This window comes from Pan paniscus, chromosome 20 (assembly GCF_029289425.2).
Source record: "Pan paniscus chromosome 20, NHGRI_mPanPan1-v2.0_pri, whole genome shotgun sequence".
NCBI lineage: Eukaryota > Metazoa > Chordata > Mammalia > Primates > Hominidae > Pan > Pan paniscus.
In genome coordinates, this window is record NC_073269.2 from 54370428 (window position 1) to 54392709 (window position 22282).

The 22282-nt window shown below is 48.9% G+C and overlaps 1 protein-coding gene across 13 annotated transcripts; it reads left to right on the top strand.

Annotated features, from left to right (window-relative positions):
• Window positions 1–1728: 1728 nt before the first annotated feature.
• Window positions 1729–22058, top strand: ZNF114 (zinc finger protein 114). Of its 13 annotated transcripts, none has more exons than XM_034945173.3 (7): window positions 1729–5670; window positions 5798–6001; window positions 6279–6380; window positions 14177–14254; window positions 15989–16126; window positions 16805–16931; window positions 20209–22058. In XM_034945173.3, the coding sequence occupies exons 4-7, from the start codon at window positions 14246–14248 to the stop codon at window positions 21324–21326; spliced, it is 1392 nt and encodes a 463-aa protein (XP_034801064.1). In that variant the 5' UTR covers window positions 1729–5670; window positions 5798–6001; window positions 6279–6380; window positions 14177–14245; the 3' UTR covers window positions 21327–22058. The 13 variants fall into 13 exon arrangements, with proteins under 13 accessions (XP_034801064.1, XP_063455669.1, XP_034801063.1 ...); XM_063599599.1 differs by having other exon boundaries at window positions 5839–6001; XM_034945172.3 differs by having other exon boundaries at window positions 1729–6001.
• The last annotated feature ends 224 nt before the right edge of the window (window positions 22059–22282 follow it).

Genomic DNA, 22282 nt, shown 5'->3' on the forward strand with positions numbered 1-22282 from the left:
ATTTTATGATGTCCTGAATGATGATTACTTATCATTGTAAGGGAGTATTCATGTAAGACAGTAAAGCATTTTTTAACTCTTCATCTTTTAAACATACATAGCGATATTTTTATTTTTATTTTTTATTTATTGATACAGAGTCTCGCTCTGTCACCCAGAGTGGAGTGCAGTGGCAAGATCGCAGCTCACTACAATCCCCACCTCCTGAGCTCAAGCGATCCTCCCGCCTCAGCCTCCCAAGTAGCTGAAGTAGCTGGGACTACGTGCACCACACGCCTGACTAATTTTTTTTTTTTTTTTAGAGACAGCGTTTTGCCATTTTGCCCAGGCTGGTCTCGAACTCCTGAGCTCAGGCAATCCACCCACTTCAGCCTCACAAAGCATGAGCCACTGTACCTGGCCATCGTAGTGATATTTTTACAGGTGAAATAATATAATGTTCCCAATTTTCTTTAAAAAGATCCACCTAGCAGTGAAGGCATAGGTGAAACGGGATATTGAGGATACCAGAAAAGAAGCAGGTTTTTTTGTGGGTTTTTGGGGGTGTTTTTTTTTTTGAAACGGAGTCTCACTCTGTCACCCAGGCTGGAGTGCAGTGGCGCAATCTTGGCTCACTGCAACCTCCGCCTCCTGGCTTCCAGCGATTCTCCTGCCTCAGCCTCCCAAGTAGCTGGGATTACAGGCGTCCACCGCACCCAGCTAATTTTTGTATTTTTAGTAGAGACTGGGTTTCACCATGTTGGCCAAGCTGCTCTCGAACTCCTGATCTCATGATCCGCCCGCCTCGGCCTCCCAAAGTGCTGGGATTACAGGCGTGAGCCACCGCCCCTGGCCAAGAAGCAGGTTTTTGAAGGGACAGGATGAGAAAACAAGGAAAGGAAGCACTGCTGGAGATGAAGACCCAGAGAAAATAGAAGGGAAATGGACACCTACAACCACTAGAGGTCGCAAGAGGAATCTCCTTTAGTGCCCTGAGCCCAGACCTGAACCAAGGTTTAACAGGGTTCTTTTCAAGTCCTTGGACTTCTTCGGTCATAATTTGCGAGCCTCCAAAAAGGAGAGCCTGAAATGAGGGCTTACGTGCAGGTAGTTTATTTGGGGAAGAGGTCGGAAATTTTCTTTTTTTTTTTTTATGGAGTTCCGCTCTTGTTGCCCAGGCTGGAGTGCAATGGCACACTCGGCTCACCGCAACCTCCGCCTCCCGGGTTCAAGCGATTCTCCTGCCTCAGCCTCCCGAGTAGCTGGAATTACAGGCATGAGCCACCACGCCCGGCTGATTTTGTATTTTTGGTAGAGACGGGGTATCTCCATTTTGGTCAGGCTGGTCTTGAACTCCTGACCGCAGGTGATCCGCCCGCCTCAGCTTCCCAAAGTGCTGGGATTACAGGTGTGAGCCACCACGCCTGGCCATACATTTTACTTTTGAACACTACATACCGTGGAATACTGTTCAGACTTTAAAAGGAATGAAATACTGATACATGCTTCACCATAGGTGAACTTGGAAAACATTGTGCAAAATTAAATACGTCAGACACAAAAAGGCAAAGGCCGAGTGATTCCAATTCTAGGAGATTCCTAGAACAGTCAAATTCCTGGACACAGAAAGTAGAACAGAGCTTACCAGGGACTGAGAGAAAAAGGGAATGGGGTGTGATTATTTAACGGGTACAGAGTTTTAACTGGGAAAGATGACAAAGTTCTGGAGATGAATCGTGATGATGGTTACACAGCGATGTGGCTGTACTTAATGCCACTGAAGTGTACACTTTAAAATGGTTCACATGGAGGCCGGGTGCGGTGGCTCATGTCTGTAATCCCAGCACTTTGGGAGGCCGAGGTGGGTGGATCACGAGATCAGGAGATCGAGACCATCCTGGCTAACATGGTGAAACCCCATCTCTACTAAAAATACAAAAAAAATAGCTGGGCGTGGCAGATGCCTGTAGTCCCAGCTACTCAGGAGGCTGAGGCAGGAGAATGGTGTGAACCCGGGAGGCGGAGCTTGCAGTGAGCCAAGATCATGCCACTGCACCTCAGCCTGGGTGACAGAGTGAGACTCCGTCACAAAAGAAAAAAAAAATGGTTCACATGGAAATGTTTGTGATGTATATTTTATCACCGTAAAAAAATGTAACTGGGGTAAGTATGATCAATATTTGTCAATTTAAGCTTTATGGTAGAATTTCATTACTAGAGTGAAGAAAGACAGTCCATAAAAAATAAATTATTTAGGCCGGGGTGCAGTGGCTCATGCCTGTAATCCCAGCACTTCGGGAGGCCGAGGCAGGTGGATCACCTGAGGTTGCGAGTTCGAGGCCAGCCTGACCAACATGGAGAAACCCCGTCTCTACTAAAAACACAAAACTTAGCCAGGCGTGGTGACGTGTGCCTGTAATCCCAGCTACTCGGGACGCTGAGGTGGGAGAATTGCTTGAACCCGGGAGGCAGAGGTTGTGGTGAGCTGACATTGCGCCATCGCACTCCAGCCTGGGCAACAAGAGCGAAACTCCATCTCAAAATAAATAAATAAATAATTTAATTGACCAGATAGGGACTCCCAGCCCTTCCTTCCTGGGGAGCTCCAGGAGCTGGCTGGGCTGGGCTTAATCTTTCCTCCCAAAGAACCAAAAGAAAAAGAGATGCACATCAAGGTTTGCTGGGGACCCTCAAAGGAAAAGAAACGATGTAACTCAAGTAGAGGATAAACGCTTTGTTCAGCTGATTTGCATCAGGGGCACCTGAAGATCAAGCGACTCCCCAGTTAAGCAGAGTCAGGGTGGGAAACTGAGTCTGTGTCCTAGAGGTCTGGGTTTAGGCAGTCATTTTGGGTTTTGTTTTGTTTTGTTTTGTTTTGTTTGTTTGTTTTGAGACGGAGTCTTGCTCTGTCACCCAGGCTGGAGTGCAATGGCGCTATCTCAGCTCACTGCAACCTCCTCCTCCCAGGTTCAAACGATTCTCCTGCCTCAGCCTCCCGAGGAGCTGGGATTACAGGTATGCACCACCACGCCCAGCTCGTTTTTGTATTTTTAGTAGAGACAGGGTTTCGCCATGTTGGCCTTAAACTCCTCGCCTCAGGTGATCTGCCCACCTCAGCCTCCCAAAGTGCTGGGATTACAGGTGTGAGCCGCTGCACCCAGCCAAGGCAGTAGTTTTAACTGCAACTTGCAGTTGGAGGTCTTTTCATCTCTTGGGAGGTTGTTGGTGCAATCCCAATATAAGTATTTCTTTTTTCTTTTCTTTTTTTTTGGAAATAGGATCCTGCTGTGTCGCTCAGGCTGGAGTGCCGTGACATGATCACAGCTCACTGCAGCCTTGATCTCCCAGGCTCAACCAAACCTCCCACCTCAGCCTCCTGAGTAGCTGGAACTACAGGTGTGCGCCACCATGCCTGGCTAATTTTGTGTGTGTGTGTGTGTGTGTGTGTGAAGACGAGGTCTCACTATGTTGTCCAGGCTGATCTCGAACTCCTGGGCTCAAGTAATCCTCCTGCCTGGGCCTCCTAAAGTGCCGGGAATTATAGGAGTGACCCACCATGCCCAGCCAGAACAGTATTTCTGAGAACAGTTTTTGAAAACTGTCTTGAATGGTTAAAATAACAGAATGACCAAAGTATGATTTCTTTTTTTTTTGAGACAGGGTCTCACTCTGTCGCCCAGGCTGGAGTGCAGTGGCGCGATCTCTGCTCACTGCAAGCTTCGCCTCCCGGGTTCACGCCATTCTCCTGCCTCAGCCTCCCAAGTAGCTGGGACTACAGGTGCCCGCCACCACGCCCAGCTAATTTTTTGTATTTTTAGTAGAGATGGGGTTTCACCGTGGTCTCGATCTTCTGACCTCGTGATCCGCCCACCTTGGCCTCCCAAAGTGCTGGGATTACAGGCTTGAGCCACCACGCCCAGCCAAAGTATGATTTCAGGAACTCACTAGCAAGCAGTGTGGGTGTTTGGATGTGAGACTTGAGAGAATAACTGGAAAGCTGGCAGAGAGCAGCTCTGCCACAGCCTGAACTCCCCGTTTCTTTCCAAGTCTATAATATGTTTTGGAGTCCAGTAGTTGAGGCCAGTAATTCACATGTGTAGCTGGATAAAGCGAGATGATAATATTCTCACAGCAAGGAGGACTACAATCCATGTTTTTATCACAGCAAAACATATGTCACTCAGGAAGCAAATTATGTAAGTGTTTAAAATCATTTCAGGCCAGGTGTGGTGACTCTCATCTGTAATCCCAGCACTTTGGGAGGCCAAGGCCAGAGGATCACTTAAGCCCAGTGTCAGGCCTCTGAGCCGAAGCTCAGCCATTGTAACCCCTGTGACCTACACATATACGTCCAGATGGCCTGCAGGAGCCAAGAAGTCTGGAGCAGCCGAAAAACCACAAAAGAAGTGAAACAGCCAGTTCCTACCTTAACTGATTAACCCACCTTATGACATTCCACCATTATGACTTGTTCCTGCCCTGCCCCAACTGATCAGTCGACCCTGTGACATTCTTCTCCTGGACAATGAGTCCCATGATCTCTCCACAATGCACCTTGTGAGCCCCTCCCCTGCTGACAACAGATAACCACCTTTAACTGTAACTTTCCACTGTCTACCCCAGCCCTATAAAGCTGCCCCTCTCCTATCTCCCTTCGCTGACTCTCTTTTCCAACTCAGCCCACTTGCACCCAAGTGAATAAACAGCCTTTGTTGCTTACACAAAGCCTGTTTAGGTGGTCTTCTATATGGACACGCGTGACACCCAGGAGTTCGAGACGAGTCTGGGCAGCATAGTGAGTTTTCATCTCTAAAAAAAAAAAAAATTAAAATTAGCCAGGCATGCTTGTACGCGCCTGTGGTCCCAGCTACTTGGGAGACTGAAGTGGTAGGATCGCTTGAGGCTGCAGTGAGCCAAGATTGCGCCACTGCACTCCAGCCCGAAGGACAGAGCAAGACCTTGTCTCAAAAAAAAAAAGAAAAAAAGAATAAGAAAAGGAAAAAAATAAAAAAGAAAGGAAGGGATGGAGGGGCAGAGAGGGAGAGAGGAAGGGGGGAAGGAAAGAAAGAAAGAAAAAGAAAGAAAGAAAGAGAAAGGGAGGGAGAGAGAAAGGAAAGAAGGGAGGGAGGGAAGAAGAGAAAGAAAAAAGAAAGAAGAAAGAAAGAAGAAAGAAGGGAGGGAGGAAGGGAGGGAGAGAGAAAGGGAGGAAGGGAGAGAGAAAGAGAAAAGAAAGAGAAAAGAAAGAAAGAGAAAAAAGAAAGGAAGGAGGGAGGGAGAGGAAAAGAAAGAAAAGAAAGAAAGAGAGAGAAAACAGGGAAAGAAAGAAAAGAGAAAAAAGAGAAAGAAAGGAAAGAAAGAAAAGAAAAGAAGGGCCGGGCGCGGTGGCTCACGCCTGTAATCTCAGCACTTTGGGAGGCCGAGGCGGGCGGATCACGAGGTCAGGAGATCGCTGAAACCCTGTCTTTACTAAAAATACAAAAACTTAGCCAGGGTGGTGGCGGGCGCCTGTAGTCCCAGCTACTCGGAGGCTGAGGCGAGAGAATGGCATGAACCCGGGAGGCGGAGGTTGCAGTGAACCGAGATCGCGCCACTGCACTCCAGCCTGGGCGACAGAGCGAGACTCCGTCTCAAAAAAAAAAAATAATAAAGAAAGAAAAGAAAGGAAGGAAGGAAGAAAAAATCATTTCAAGGGTAGGTGACGGGAGCCTTGCGGTTTAGCCTCTAGTCAACGGATGGGGGAGTGGTAGCAAAAACATAAAAATGGGGACAAGAGAGAAACTGGAGACTCCCCAACCTGTCTGTTTCCGCCCTTTTACAGTACTGAGGGGAAAAAAAGGCTTCTTTCCTTGGGAAATGCAGGAAGCCAGCAAGCGGCCGGCGTTTCCGGAGCCCGCAAGGAGGCGCGTTGGCTGCGCAGAGAGCGCGCTTCCCAGCTGGAGAGCCTAGGAACGGTGGCGCGGGCGGAGGCGACAGCGAGGACCCAAGGCTGGGGTTTCCTGCTTGGATCAGGAGTGCCTGGGGAGTAAGTTCTACAGGAAATGTCAATCTACTGGCCGTGGGGGTCAGACTCTGGGATCGGGTCGATCGGGTCCCGGGGGCGGGGGGTGGGACGGAGGTGGGCAGGCAGGAGTGCGGGCGCTGGGATCCCCTGCCTGCTCGGCTCCCCTCTCCTCCCCCTGGTCCCTTACACCGTCCATTTTGAGGAAGGGGTCAAGAAGCGAGTACAAAATGTCTGGGCAGGACGAATCTCTGTAGTCGGTCCTTCCTGGCGGCCTCGTTAGGTTGATTTATTTCAACAGTTTGATCCCCATCCTGGTGCAGCTCCGAAACGCTCCTGGGCTGCGCGCGCTTTTGGGCTGCGCCACCGACAGAGACATCTGGAAGCCGGAGCTAGTGGAAGAGTAAGTGTGCCTGAGTGTCCGTACTAAGGGCGGGACCGGGCCGGGGCCCAGGGACTTGAGAGTTGCTGTCTGCAAAAGCCTCATTGTCTCTACCCTTCCGGGAGGAAAGGGGAAGGCACGAATGACCCACGTGTTCAGACCCCGAGCGCGCCCTTCACCTTGGCCCAGGGAGAAGGGCGCTTCCCCCATGCCGTGCTGCAGCGTTGCGAAAGCGCCTGTCCCCGGGCTTGGGCAGCAGAGATGCCCGCATGCAGCGGTTGCAGGGGTTGTGTTCTTTGCATCCATGAAAGTATTGGAGCTGGCCGGGCGCGGTGGCTCACGCCTGTAATCCCAGCATTTTGGAAGGCCGAGGTGGGCGGATCACCTGAGGTCAGGAGTTCGAGACCAGCCTGGCCAACATGGTGAAACCCCCGTCTCCACTAAAAGTACCAAAATTAGCTGGACGTGGTGGCATGCGCCTGTAATCCCACCTACTCAGGAGGCTGAGGCAGTAGAATCGCTTGAACCCGGGAGGTGGAGGTTGCAGTGAGCCGAAATCAAGCCATTGCACTCCAGCCTGGGCGACAGAGGGAGACTCTGTCTCAAAAATAATAATAATAATAATAATAATAATAATAATAATAATAATTAGCCGGGCATGGTGGCGGGCGCCTGTGATCCTAGCTACACGGGAGGCTGAGGCAGGAGAATCGCTTGAACCTGGGAGGTGGAGATTGCAGTGAGCCGAGCGCCTGTAATCCCAGCTACTTGGGAGGCTGAGGCAGGAAAATCGCTTCTACCTGGGAGGTGAAGGTTGCAGTGAGCCGAGATCGTGCCACTGCACTCTAGCCTGGGCGACAGAGCAAGACTCTCTCTCAAAAAAAAAAAAAAAAGTATTGAATTGGAGCCTGCTGTGATGAGGGTGAACTGAAAAGTCCCGGGCAGGGCCAGACGTGCAGGATGCACTGGTTTCTTAAGAGAAAGAGCTTTTTTTTTTTTTTTTTTTTTTTTTGAGAGGGAGTCTCGCTCTGTCACCCAGGCTGGAGCGCTGTGGCGCCATCTCTGCTCACTGCAAGCTCCGCCTCCCGGGTTCACGCCATTCTCCTGCCTCAGCCTCTCAAGTAGCTGGGACTACAGGCGCCCGCCACCGCGCCCGGCTAATTTTTTGTATTTTTAGTAGAGACGGGGTTTCACTGTGTTAGCCAGGATGGTCTCGATCTCCTGACCTCGTGATCCGCCCGCCTCGGCCTCCCAAAGGGCTGTGATTACAGGCGTGAGCCACAGCGCCTGGCCAGATAAAGAGCTTTGAGGGTTTGAGTTCCGTGTGCTGAACATGGTCTTTTATGGGAACTGAGACCTCAGCAGAGGAAATATATAAAAAGGACAAGCTGCAAGGAGAGTGGTGTGAAGGTGTCAGGATCAAACCCCACGGTCGGAACAAGATGCATTTTTATCACTAATCCGCTCCAGTGAGGTCTGATTTACTGGAACTCAGGGCAAAGGTGGGAACGCGTTTCATCAGCCAGGTATATCTTCGTCATGGACAATCCGGCAAAAGCCAACCTCAGCCTGCTCACCTGAGCTGACTCACAATGATGCGTTGTTTTTCTTTTTCTTTTCTTTTCTGTTTTTTTTTTTTTAAACTATTGTCCTGAGCTGATGTGTCTGAGGTTACTAGGGTCAGAACCGGCGCTCCAATTGTATTGGGGAAAGGACGGAATTCAGGGAAACTTAAATTGAAATAGGCGGTTTTATCTTCTTAGGTAGGCTTAGAGCTGAGATGCGTGTAATGGGGTTATCATCAGGTGTGGCTGTTTCCTTGGGAACTATAAGGTCAAGATAGACGTGGAATGTTGTGTCTCAAAAACTCTTATCTACAGCTCAGCCCCTGAGTTGCACAGGCTTGCTTCTGTGTCAAAGTGACTTGGATCCCCCAGGCAACAGTGGGGCTTTTCTTTTCTTTTTTTTTTTTTTTGAGACGGAGTCTCGCTCTGTCGCCCAGGCTGGAGTGCAGTGGCGTTATCTCGGCTCACTGCAAGCTCCGCCTCCCAGGTTCTCGCCATTCTGCCTCCGGCTCTCGAGTAGCTGGGACTACAGGCGCCCGCCACCACGCCCGGCTAATTTTTTGTATTTTTAGTAGAGACGGAGTTTCACCGTGTTAGCCGCGATGATCTTGATCTCTTGACCTCGTGATCCGCCCGCCTCGGCCTCCCAAAGTGCTGGGATTACAGGCGTGAGCCACCGTGCCTGGCCAATATATATGTATATATATTTTTATATGTGTATATATATAAATGCATACACACACATATATTTACGTGTGTGTATATATAAATTCAGCTTTTTCTCATATGATTAATTTAATTTTTAAATTATTAATGGTTTAGAAAAGTTTTGAGTCCGCAATTCATTGCTGACAGTGTCATGTAAATGTTTAGATTTGTCCTCAAATTGAGGGAACTTGCCATCAAGTTTCTTTCAAATATCATGTAAGTTGTAGATTTTATGGCATTCTAACATTTTATGAACAAATGACTCATCTTATACTATTTAAGTTGACCACAGTCATTAAACGGTCATCAGATGTCACATTTGGAGCAGGAAGAGTTTTGGGGGTTTGTTTTTGTTTTGTTTTAATAGAAAAAAACATATATATATATATATATATATATTTTTTTTTTTTTTGAGACAGTTTTTCTCTTGTTATCCAGGCTGGAGTGCAGTGGCGCAATCTCGTCTCACCGCAACCTCTGCCTTCCAGGTTCAAGTAATTCTCCTGCCTCAGCCTCTCTAGTAGCTGGGATTACAGGCATGTGCCACCATGCCGGGCTAATTTCGCATTTTTAGTAGAGATGGGGTTTCTCCATGTTGGTCAGGCTGACCTCGAACTCCCAACCTCAGGTGATCTGCCCGCCTCGGCCTCCCAAAGTGCTGGGATTACAGGCGTGAGCCACCACGCCTGGCCTAGAGTTATGTTTCTTTAGGCAGGATGCAAACACATTGTGTGCGTTTCTCTTCCAGGGCTCACACCCTCAAACTTGCCTCCCTTTGTTCATGACATTTACTAGTTGGAGTCCCTGGGTAGTCAGAATGGCAGAACGTCCACGCCTGTGGATTTGTGTGGTTGTTCCTTGTGTTGAAAGTTAGACCTGGCCAGGCACAGTGACTCACGCCTGGGATCCCAGCACTTTGGGAGGCTGAGGTGGGAGGACTGCTTGACCCCAGGAGGTCAAGGCTACAGTGAGCTCTGATCACACCACTGCACTCCAGCCAGGGCAGCAGAGTGAGACCCTGTCTCAAAAAAGAAAGAGAGAAAGAGAGAGAAAAAGAGAGAGGAAGAGAGAAAGAGAGAGGGAAGGAAGGAAGGAAGGAAGGGAGGGAGGGAGGGAAAAAGACAGAGAGAGGAAGGGAGGGAGGGAGGGAGACAGAAACATCCTAGGTTGGTCAGGCTTCGTGGCTCTAATCCCAGTACTTTGGGAGGCTGAGGCAGGAGGATCGCCTGAGGTCAGGAGTTCAAGACCAGCCTGGCCAACATGATGAAGTCCTGTCTCTACTAAAAAAAAAACACACACACACATACAAAATAGCCAGGCGTGGTGGTGGTCGCCTGTACTCCCAGCTACTTGGGAGGCTAAGACAGGAGAATCTCTTGAACCCAGAAAGCAGAGGTTGCAGTGAGCCAAGCTAGTGCCACTGCACTCCAGCCTGGGTGATAGAGCGAGACCTTATCTTGAAACATATATAATAACAAAGAAAAATTTAAACAAAATAAAAATGAGAGATACATCATAGGTGGTGTGTTCATCACATCAGTGTAACTATAATGGCTGTTTGTTGCCGGGCGCGGTGGCTCACTCCTGTAATCCCAGCCCTTTGGGAGGCCGAGGCAGGCAGATCACGAGGTCAGGAGATCGAGACCACGGTGAAACCCCGTCTCTACTAAAAATACAAAAAATTAGCCGGGCGCAGTGGCGGGCGCCTGTAGTCCCAGCTACTGGGGAGGCTGAGGCAGGAGAATGGGGTGAACCCGGGAGGCGGAGCTTGCAGTGAGCCGAGATCGCACCACTGCACTCCAGCCCGGGTGACAGAGTGAGACTCCATCTCAAAAAAAAAAAAAGCTATAATGGCTCTTTGTCCCTGTACAAGTCAAGCTAACGTTGGTGGGGTAGTTTCTGGAGGTGAGAGAGCCTCTTACCTCTTTTTTTTTTTTTTTTTTTTTGAGATGGAGTTTCGCTCTTGTTGCCCAGGCTGGAGTGCAGTGGTGCAATCTCGGCTCACTGCAACCTCCGCCTCCCAGGTTCAAGTGATTCTCCTGCTTCAGCCTCCCGAGTAGCTGGGATTACAGGCGTGTGCCACCACACCCGGCTAATTTTGTATTTTTAGTAGAGATGGGGTTTCTCCATGTTGGTCAGGCTGGTCTCAAACTCCCTACCTCAGGTGATCTGCCTGCCTCGGCCTCCCAGAATACTGGGATTACAGCCTTGGGCCACTGCACCTGCAGAGCCTTACCTCTGAAAGTTGCATTCCTTTACGCCCAGCAAGTCCTGAGTGATGCCTCTGTACCCTGCTAATGACTGCCTCCCCTTTCTCTGTCCACCGACGTGTCTTATTTCCTGAATCAGTTGTTTTATTAGGGTTGCAAAATGATGTTTTTGTTTTTTTTTTTGAGATAGGTTCTCATTCTGTCATCCAAGCTGGAGTGCAGTAGTGCAATCATAGTTCACTGCAGCATCAACCTCCTGGGCTCAAATGATCTTCCCACCCGGCAATCTCCTGAGTAGCTGAGACTAGAGGCGCACGCCAGCGTGCCCACCTAATTTTTAAATTTTTTGTAGAGATGGGGCCTCGCTATGTTGCCCAGGGTGGTATCAAAATCCTGGCTCAAGTGATCCTCCTGCCTCAGCCTCCCAACATGCTGGGATTATAGGTGTGAACCACCCAGCCCAGCCCAAAATGGTGATTTTTAAAAATATTCAATTGTCCCATCTAAACATGTAGCTGGGACTGGGCGTGGTGGCTCACGCCTGTAATCCCAGCACTTTGAGAGGTCGAGGCAGGCGGATCACCTGAGGTCAGAAGTTTGAGACAAGCCTGGCCAACATAGTGAAACCCCGTCTCTACTAAAAATACAAAAATTAGCTGGGCGTGGTGGCCCAAGCCTGTAATCTCAGCTACTCAGGAGGCTGAGGCAGGAGAATTGCTTGAACCCAGGAGGTGGAAGTTGCAGCGAGCTGAGATCGTGCCACTGCACTCCAGCCTGGGAGACAGAATGAGACCCTGTCTCAAAAAAAAATTTTTTTTAATATATATATTTTTGTTATATTAGCTGGGCGTGGTGGCAGGTGCTTGGGATCCCAGCTACTTGGGAAGCTGAGGCAGGAGAATCACTTGAACTCAGGAGGCAGAGGCTGCTGTGAGCCGAGATCTCCCCACTGCACTCCAACCTGGATGACAGAATGAGACCTTGTGTCAAAAAATAAAAATAAAAAAATGAATATGTAGCTGGAATTCTGTAGTTTTCCGTCATCCGTAAGGCTATTCTGTTTCTTTTCTTATTGGAAAGGCAAAGTAAAGGCTTAATTTTTCCTCTTTATTAACCAAGGCTTGTGTTTTCTTCCCCCTCTGGTTTTCTCTGTCTGGGTATCATTATGAGCGCAGGTATTTTTAGTGTTCAGTGTGTTTCCATCAATTGCAATGATTCACTTTGTAGTTCAAATCCGGCCGCTGGGAGACGTTTCCAGCCGCTGTGCATCCTCCTAACGCGGTCTAGGGCAGCTCCCCTGCCATCTGGCACCGCAAGGCTCACACTGGGAATTTCCTGTTCCCAGATCAGCCATGTTTCCGAGGGTGTTCATTGCTTCCTGCTTGTTAATTCTTCTAAGCATTTTCTATGAATAGACTGACCAGGGAGACATTGGGTGTGTGTGTGTGTGTGTGTGTTCATGACAATATGAAGCCTTTTCATCTTATATTTGAAACTTTTTCCTCTTACACTAAAAATCTGACTTCCCAGTAACATGAACACTTTTCATCTTATATTTGAAATTTTTTTTTTTGAGACAGAGTCTCGCTCTGTTGCCCATGCTGGGGTGTGCAGTGGTGCAATCTCAGCTCACTGCAACCTCCACCTCCCAGGTTCAAGTGATTCTCCTGCCTTCAGCCTCCCAAGTAGCTGGGATTACAGGTGTGCACCACCACGCCCGGTTAATTTTTGTATTTTTAGTAGAGACAGGGTTTCGCCATGTTGGCCAGGATGGTCTCAAACTCCTGACCTCAAGTGACCCACCTACCTCGGCCTCCCAGAGTCTTGGGATTACAGGCTTGAGCCAACGCGCCCGGCCCAATTCACCTTGTTAAAGGGTGCAATTCAATGGCTTTTAATATATTCACAGACGTGTACGTCCCTCAAATTTAGAACATTTCCATCACCCCCAAAAGAAGCCCTGTATCCTTCAGTGGTCATCTCCCAGTCCCTCATCTCCCCCAGCCCTGGACAACCTCTGATATGCTTTCTGTCTCTATAGATTCGCCTATTCTGGACATTTCTTTTTCAATGGGGTCATACACTGTGGTCTTTTGTGTCTGGCTTCGTTCACTCGGCATCCTGTTTTCAGAGCTCACTGGGTTGTAGTGTGTGTCAGTGCCTCAGTTCGTTTTATGGCTGGGTAATATTCCATGGTGCGGATAGACCACGTTTGCTTTCTTTGTTCATGCATTGATCAATATTGGGTTGTCTCTACTTTGGGCTGTAATGAATACCGCTATGGGCCAGGTGCAGTGCTCACACCCCTAATTCCAGCACTTTGGGAGGGCGAGGCGGGCGGATCACTTGAGGTCAGGAGTTCGAGACCAGCCTGGCCAACATGGCGAAATCCCATCTCTACTAAAAGTACAAAAAATTAGCCAGGTGTGATGGCAGGCACCTGTAATGGCATCTAATCGGGAGGCTGAGACAGGAGAATCACTTGAACCAGGGAGGCGGAAGCTGCAGTGAGCTGAGATCGTGCTACTGCACTCCAGCCTGGGCAACAGAGTGAGACTCCGTCTCAAAAAAAAAAAAATTGCAATTAGATTAGCGGCTGCCAGCAGCTGGGTGAAGGGGAGAATGGGAAGTGACTGCTAAGGGGGATGGGGTTTTATTTTGCGGTGATGAAAAGTATTTGGAACTAGGTAGAGGTGACGTTTGTACAACATTGCAAATGCACTAAATGCCACTGCATTGTTCACTTAAAATGGTTAACTTCATGATATGCAAATTTCACCTCGATTAAAAAAAAATGCTGCTTGAGGCCAGGAATTTGAGACCAGCCTAGGCAACATAGTGAGACCCCATCTCTGTGAAAATAAATATGAAAAATTAGGAGGCATGGGGGCCCATGCCTGTACCTTCAGCTACTCAGGAGGCTGAGGCAGGAGGATCACTTGAGCCCAGAAGTTTGAGGCTGTAGTGAGCCATGATTGCACTACTGCACTCCAGCCTGGGCAACAGGACAAGTCTCTGTCTCTAAAAAATTAAATTAAAATATAGGTGTGTGTGTGGGTGTCTGTGTGGGGGGCGGGGGTGGGGGGATGGGGGTGTGTGTGTGAGTGTGTGTGTGGGTGGGGGGATGGGGTGTGTGGGTGGGTGGGCGTAGGGGGGTTGGGGGAGTGGGGGGATGGGGGTGTGTGGGTGTAGAGGGGGTGGGGGTTGTGGGCTGTGGTGGGGAAGTGTGTGCACACGTGCATTTATATGCTGAGATTAATGTCAGGCAGGATCCACATACGAGTGTGGGGAAGGCAGGGTGCCTGGATTCTCATAGCTCCATTCTTCTCCCAAGCTCTGCCTCACCTGCCTCCTTGAAGGAAACACGGGGAAGCCAGGACTGGCCGTCACGTTGGTGACAAATATGTCCCAGGTAAGTTGGCAGCTCACCCTCTCCCAGAAGCGTGTTGTCGTTCCCACGAGTGAATGTGCCTCTCTGCCTGTGGCTGGGAGTCAGGTAAAGCACATGGAGCCAGGCAGGGCCCCCCGCCAGCCGTGCTGCCCTAGGTCTCTGCACCTCTGCTTGGAGAGAGATGCTGCCCTGGGGATTCTCCTGGGACCACCCCCACCCCAGTACTGACTGGTCCTTTCCACACCTCATCCTGGCTGCCCGTGGGCTTCACGTTCTGCTGCAAAGCACACTAAGAAAGGAGCTGAAAGTGTCTTTGGTGGGGTGCAGTGGCTCAAGCCTGTAATTCCAGGACTTTGGGAGGGTGAGACAGGAGAATCATTTGAGGCCAGGAGTTCAAAACCAGCCTGGGCAATGTAGCAAGACCGCCGTCTCTATAAATATAAAACAAATTTGCCTGGTGTGGTGGTGCACAGCTGTCGTCCCAGCTACTTAAGAGGCTGAGGTGAGAGAATCGCTTGAGCCCAGGAGGTTGAGGCCACAATGAGGAGTGATCACTCCACTGCATTCCAGCCTGGGTGACAGAGTAAGACTGTCTCTAAAAATAATAATAAAGTAAAATAAAAAGAAAGTGTTTTTGTCTTAAGGAACTGAGGGTCTCACAGGGGACACTAGGCATTTATGGAGCGGGCAGTGGCAGCATCTCCCGCAACTGTCATGACCTGCAGATGACAAGCAGTGGACTGAGACGTGCCCCACTCCAAATTTTTTTTTTTTTTTGAGACGGAGTTTCACTCTTGTTGCCCAGGCTGGAGTGCAATGGCATGATCTCGGCTCACTGCAACCTCCGCCTTCCAGGTTCAAGTGATTCTCCTGCCTCAGCATCCCGAGTAGCTGGGATTACAGGCACCTGCCAGCACGCCCGGCTAATTTTTGTATTTTTAGTTGAGATGGGGTCTCTCCATGTTGGCCAGGCTGGTCTCGAACTCCTGACCTTAGGTGATCCGCCCACCTCGGCCTCCCAAAGTGCTGGGATTACAGGCACGAGCCACCATGCCCGGCCAGGGTTTAAGGAGTAGCCACCCCTCTGTGATCGTTTGTTATAACAGCCTGAACAGGCTAATGCATGAGAAAGACACACAGTTGGTCAATTGGTAGAGATTGAAGTCCGGTCGCGTGACTCAGGTACTCTTTTTCCTGAGACAGGGCCACACGTGATGGTGAGTGCCGGTTGTCCCAGCTACTTGGGAGGCTGAGGGGGGAGGATCGCTTGAGCCCAGCAGTTCGAGGCTGCCGTGAGCTGTGTTTGCACCACTGCACTCCAGCCTGGGTGACAGAGCAAGACCCTGTCTCAGAAGAAAGAGCACCTGAGTCATACGACTGGACGTCAGTCTCTACCAATCGACTGTACCTCTTCCTGTTGCATTAGGCTGTTCGGGCTGATGAAACTATCACAGATGGGGTGGCTTAAACAACAGACATTGATTTTCTCACAGTTCTGCAGGCTGGAAGTCCAAGATCAAAATAGCGGCAGAGTTGCTTCCTTCTGGAGGCTCCAAAAAAAGAATTTGTTCCATGCTCTTACTTAGCTGCTGGTAGTCACTGGCGTCCTTGGCATTCCCTGGCTTGTGGACCCATCATTCCAGTCTCTGCCTCCCTCACCAAATGACATTCTTCCCTCTGTGTCCCTCCCTCTGTCCACATTTCCCCTTCTTTTTTTTTTTTTTAATTTATATTTTGTTTGTTTTTTTGAGACAGGGTCTTGCTCTGTTGCCCAGGCTGGACTGCAGTGGCAGGATCATAGCTTATTGCAACCTCCACCTCCCAGGCTCAGGCAATCCTCCCTCCTCAGCCTCCCGGGTAGCTGAGACTACAGGCACCCGCCCACACTCACGGGTAATTTTTTTATTTTTTGTAGAGATGGGTTATCACTGTGTTGCCCAAGCTGGTCTTGAACTCCTGGCCTCAAGCGATCGTCCCACCTCAACCTCCCAAAGTGCTGGGATTACAGGCATACGCCACTGCAGCTGGCCAGATTTCCTCTTCTTATAAGGACACCAGTCACTGGATTAGGGCCCACCCAACCCCCAGTACAACCTCATCTTTTTTTTTTTTTTTTTTTTGAGACAGTCTCACTTTGTAGCCCAGGCTGGAGTGCAGTGGTGTGATCTCGGCTCACTGCAACCTCCACCTCCCAGGTTCAAGCAGTTCTCTGCCTCAGCCTCCCGAGTAGCTGGGACTAAAGGCACCCGCCACCATGCCCAGCTAATTTTTTGTATTTTTAGTAGAGACGGGGTTTCACCATGCTGGCCAGGCTGGTCTCGAACTCCTGACCTTGTGATCCACCTGCCTCAGCCTCCCAAAGTGCTGGGATTACAGGTGTGAGCCACCGCGCCCGGCCACAACCTCATCTTAATTCATTGACATCTGCAAAGACTCTAGTTCACAAATCAGGTCACCTTTGCAGGTACCAAGGGTTAAGACCTCAACGTACCTTTTTCTGTGGAGAAAGGGGTCACAGTTCAAACTGATAACAGGACACCCCTCTGAGCCAGACTGCATGTGTTATTTTAGGACTCGGTGACCTTCGCAGACGTGGCTGTGAACTTCACCAAAGAGGAGTGGACCCTGCTGGACCCAGCTCAGAGGAATCTCTACAGAGACGTGATGCTGGAAAACTCTAGGAACCTGGCATTCATAGGTAAGGAGGCCCCCTTCCTGCACTTAGTCCGTGATGGGACCAGTGCTGGTTTGGAACCGTGTTCTGAGAAGTGCATTGGAAAATGGGAACTGGGTTAAATTCCAGAGACACAGCTGCTGTCCCCCAGGTAGTAGGTGTACGGTTCACCGTGAAACTGGAAATCAGTTTGTTGCATTACTTTATTTATTTTATTTTATATTTTATTATTTTATTTTATTTTATATTTTATTTATTTTATTTTATTTTATTTATTTTATTTTTTGAGACAGGGTCTCACTCTATCTCCCAGGCTGGAGTGCAGCGGCATCATCTCAGCTCACTGCAACTTCCGCCTTAGCATCCCTAGTAGCTGGTTCATGCAATTCTTCTGCCTTAGCCTCCCTAGTAGCTGGGAATACAGGTGCACACCACCACACCTGGCTAATTTTTGTTTGTATTTTTAGTAGAGGCAGATTTCACCACGTTGGCTAGGCTTGTCTTGAACTCCTGACCTCAAGTGATCCTCCCACCTCGGCCTCCCGAAGTGCTGGGATTACAGGCGTGAGCTACCACACCCAGCCTTTATTTTTCTTTTCATTAAGGTGGGGTCTCACCCTGTCACCCAGGCTGGAGTGAAGTGGCACCATCTCGGCTCACTGCAACTTCCGCCTCCTGGGCTCAAGCAATTCTCCTGCCTCAGCCTCCTGAGTATCTGGGATTACAGGCATGCTCTACCACCCCCAGCTAATGCATTACATTTTTATTCTCTTCGTGATTGAACAGAATTTCGGGGATCCTTATGTAGGTGAACATGGTGCACAGGAAAAGGGTTGTTTTGAGCCCTTTTGGCAGAGTTTTAGTGCATTGATGAGAAAAGTAGAGGGACCACTGTTGCTCACACATCGTCAGCTTCAGAACCCCAGCAAACCAAAGCCTGTGTCCATTTGACAGAAAGTCTTGGCACAGTTCCTTTATACCACATGCTTGCCCAGTGAGCAGGATTTCAACTAGGCAAACCCAGTCTGCCCTCTCATTTGGAGCAAGAAGTGGTCTGAAAACAGTGCAGGGCAGTTTTGTCCAGGCATTTATGCATCTCAGTACCAGGTAGATGTGAACATTACAGGACCAACAGGTTTGTAAGCCAGCAGCATGGTAACAGAGCAACAGGCTCGCCACTGAGACAGCAGGGTTTGCAACAGAGAAAAGAGAAAGTTGCATGATTACATGGTGCCAACCGAGGAGATGGGAGGAGACGCTCAAATTCTTCTCCCTGAGGGGTTCTGGGGTTTTTGTTTTTTTTTGTTTTTGAGACTGTGTTTCACTCTTGTTGCCCAGGCTGGAGTGCAGTGGCGCGATCTCAGCTCACTGCAACCTCCGCCTCCCGGGTTCAAGCAATTCTTCTGCCTCAGCCTCCTGAGTAGCTGGGATTACAGACATGCACCACCATACCTGGCTAATTTTTGTATTTTTAGTAGAGACGGGGTTTCACTGTGTTGGCCAGGCTTGTCTCAAACTCCTGACCTCAAGTGCTCCACCCACCTCGGCCTCCCAAAGTGTTGGCATTACAAGCATGAGCCACTGCTCTCATTTTTAAGGGGATCATGGAGGGCAAGGGACTGGAGAATTGGAGACGTTGATTGGTCAGAGGAAGGGGGATGAAATCATCGGGATGAGGAAAGTACATTCTTTGGTGCGTCAGTTTCTCACGGCATTCCTCACATCAGTGAGCGTAGTCATTTCATCAGAATGCAGGACCTGAAGGAACATCTCAAAGGGAAAACTTAATGTTTTATAATTTTCAAGTTGTTATCTACAGAGCAGCTAAGGAGACCTATAGGCCAGGCACAGTGGCTCACACCTGTAATCCTAGCACTTTGGGAGGCTGAGGCAGGAGGAGGATTACTTGAGGCCAGGAGGTCGAGACCAGCCCAGCCAACATGGCAAAACACTGTTCTTTTTGTCTTTAAAAACAATTTTTTTTTAATTAAAAGGAAAAAAAAAGAAAGAAAAAAACAGGCACTCTCTTGCCCAGGCTGGAGTGCAGTGGCTCAGTCTCAGCTCACTGCAATCTCTGCCTCCCAGATTCAAGTGATTCTCCCACCTCAGCCTCCTGAGTAGCTGGGATTACAGGCACACGCCACCATGCCCAGCTAATTTTTGTATTTTTAGTAGAGACGGGGCTTCACCACGTTGGCCAGGCTGGTCTCAAACACCTGACCTCTGATGATCCACCCACTTCAGCCTCTCAAAGTGCTGGGATTACAGGCGTGAGCCACTGTGCCTGGCCGAGCTTATGTTTTTTGACTTTTATCCATCCTCTCATATTTTCATTTTTCCCTGCTAAAGGCCTGTTCTTTTTCTCCTTAAAATTGCACATGGAGCCAGCTACTCGGGAGACTGAGGCAAGAGGATCACTTGATCCCAAGAGCTCAAGGCTGCAGTGTGCTATGATCACACCTATGAATAGCCACTGCACTCCAGCACCTGGGCAACCTAGTGACACCCTCATCTCAAAAAAATAAAAATTTCACATGGACTCTCTGTCCAATTCTCTTCCACTTAGAATTCCTGATCGTTTCCTTGATCTCTGCAGAACTGTTCCTCAGTAACATGACACTCTCCATGTTGAACCCCTGACCGTACCGTCATCACATTCCTGACACTGCAGAATCTCTGATGTCTTTCTCTGCTTCCTTCCTCTTGCTTTCTTCCCCTTCACATTTTTATCATACATGTTGAGTGAACATTTAGAAAGAAATCCACACAGAGGCCTGGCGTGTTGGCTCATGCCTGTAATCCCAGCACTTTGGGAGGCTGAGGCAGGTGGATCACATGAGGCCAGGAATTCAAGACCAGCCTGGCCAACATGGTGAAACCCCATCTCAACTGAAAACACAAAAATTAGCCAGGCATGGTGGCACGCACCTGTAATCTCAGCTACTCAGGAAGCTGAGGCCAGAGAATTGCTTGAACCTGGGAGGCGGAGGTTGTAATGAGCCAAGATCATGCCACTGCACTCCAGCCTGGGCCACAGAGTAAGACTCTGTCTAAAGAAAAGAGAGAAATACAGAGAGAACGAGAGAGAGAGAGAGAGAGGAAAGAAGGAAGGAAGGAAGAAAGGAGGAAGGAAGGAAGGGAAAGAAAGGAAGGAAGGAAGAAAGAAAGGATGGAAGGAGCGAGGGAGGGAGGGAAAGAAAGAAAGAAAGAGAGAAATCCACACGGAGATTGCCTATGTCATCATCTCTAACCCACCTTTACTTTCAACAAAGAATCTAACTTTTGTGCCACTGTATTTCAGATTGGGCGACTCCATGTAAAACCAAAGACGCAACCCCTCAGCCGGATATTCTTCCTAAAAGAACATTTCCTGAAGCCAACAGAGTGTGTCTCACGAGCATCAGTTCCCAGCACTCCACATTAAGAGAAGACTGGAGATGCCCCAAAACAGAGGAACCACACAGGCAGGGGGTGAATAATGTGAAGCCACCTGCGGTTGCCCCTGAGAAAGATGAATCTCCCGTTAGCATTTGTGAAGATCATGAAATGAGGAACCACTCTAAACCTACCTGCAGGCTTGTGCCTTCACAGGGAGGTTCCATAAGACAATGTATCCTAACACGTGACTCAAGTATTTTCAAGTATAATCCTGTCTTAAACGATAGTCAAAAAACACATGAAAACAACGAACACGATGGAGTCTTGGGGCGGAACATTCAGTGGGTTCCGTGTGGGAGAAAAACAGAGCTGAAATCAAGCACATGGACTGGCAGTCAGAACACTGTGCATCATATACGTGATGAAATTGATACGGGGGCCAACAGGCACCAGAGGAATCCATTTGGAAAAGCTTTCCGTGAAGACGGATCCCTTAGGGCACACAACACTCATGGTCGAGAGAAAATGTATGATTTTACTCAGTGCCAGAACACCTCCAGAAATAACTCAATTCACGCCGTGCAGATGCAGTTGTATACCGCAGAGACAAACAAGAAGGATTGTCAAACTGGGGCAACCTCTGCCAACGCTCCAAATTCCGGTTCACACAAGAGTCATTGCACTGGAGAGAAAACCCATAAATGCCCTGAATGTGGGAGAGCCTTTTTTTATCAGTCATTCCTTATGAGACATATGAAAATTCACACTGGAGAGAAACCGTATGAATGTGGGAAATGTGGGAAAGCCTTTAGATATTCCTTACACCTTAATAAACATTTAAGAAAGCATGTCGTGCGGAAGAAGCCCTACGAATGTGAAGAATGTGGGAAAGTCATTCGGGAGTCCTCAAAATATACACATATAAGGAGCCACACTGGAGAGAAACCCTATAAATGTAAGACATGTGGAAAAGACTTTGCAAAGTCGTCAGGACTTAAAAAACATCTTAAGACTCACAAAGATGAGAAGCCCTGTGAATGAAAGGAAGGTGGAAAATTTTTCATTAATTTTCTGACTGTACCAAACATGTGAGGAGGACATATTGGAAGGGAGCTCAAGGGGTTAGCATGAGTGAGAACATCTTCCCTGAACTCTCGTATCTTACAGAAATGTGAAAAAAAACCCTGTGAAGGTAAAGTCTACAGAAAGCCTTTCATCTTCATTCATCTTGAGTAGACATTTGTTCTCACCCTGGAGAGAAACTGCGAATCTAAAAGGAATATGACAAAGCCTTCAGCGTGGTCTCAAATTCATGGTTCATACAAGAACTCACACTGCAGAGACTCCTTACGGAAATAAAAAATGTAGGAAAGACCTGCCGGCCGCGGTGGCTCATGCCTGTAATCCCAGCACTTTGGGAGGCCGAGGCGGGCGGATCACGAGGTCAGGAGATCAAGACCATCCTGGCTAACACGGTGATACCCCATCTCTACTAAAAATACAAAAAAAATTAGCCGGGCATGGTGGCAGGTGCCTGTAGTCCCAGCTACTTGGGAGGCTGAGGCAGGAGAATGGCGTAAACCTGGGAGGCGGAGCTTGCAGTGAGCCGAGATGGAGCCACTGCACTCCAGCCTGGGGGAAAGAGCGAGACTCCGTCTCAAAAAAAAAAAAAGTAGGAAAGACCTCTTTAAACACTTACCACTCATGTTGCATGTGAATCCACATCCTGGAGGGAGGCTACAACTGGAATAAAAATAAGAAAGCTTTCAAGGCCTGGTGCAGTGACTCACACCTGTAATCCTAGCACTTTGGGAGTCCAAGGTGGGGGATTGCTTGAGTCCAGGAGTTTGAGACCAGCCTGGGCAACATGGAGAAACCCCATCTCTACAAAAAAAAAAAAAAAAAAAAAGCAAAAATTAACCAGGCGTGGTAGCACATGCCTGTAGTCCCAGCTACCTGGGGAGCTGAGGCAGGAGGATCGCTTGAGCCTGGGAGCT

Bases quoted from the DNA above. Each gene is read 5' to 3' on its own strand.
- ZNF114 (XM_063599598.1), top strand. From the start codon at position 15,896: ATGACATTCTTCCCTCTGTGTCCCTCCCTCTGTCCACATTTCCCCTTC. The intron at 16,127-16,804 runs GTAATTTTTTTA...GTGTTATTTTAG, and splicing joins GCACCCGCCCACACTCACGG to GACTCGGTGACCTTCGCAGA. The intron at 16,932-20,208 runs GTAAGGAGGCCC...ACTGTATTTCAG, and splicing joins TAGGAACCTGGCATTCATAG to ATTGGGCGACTCCATGTAAA.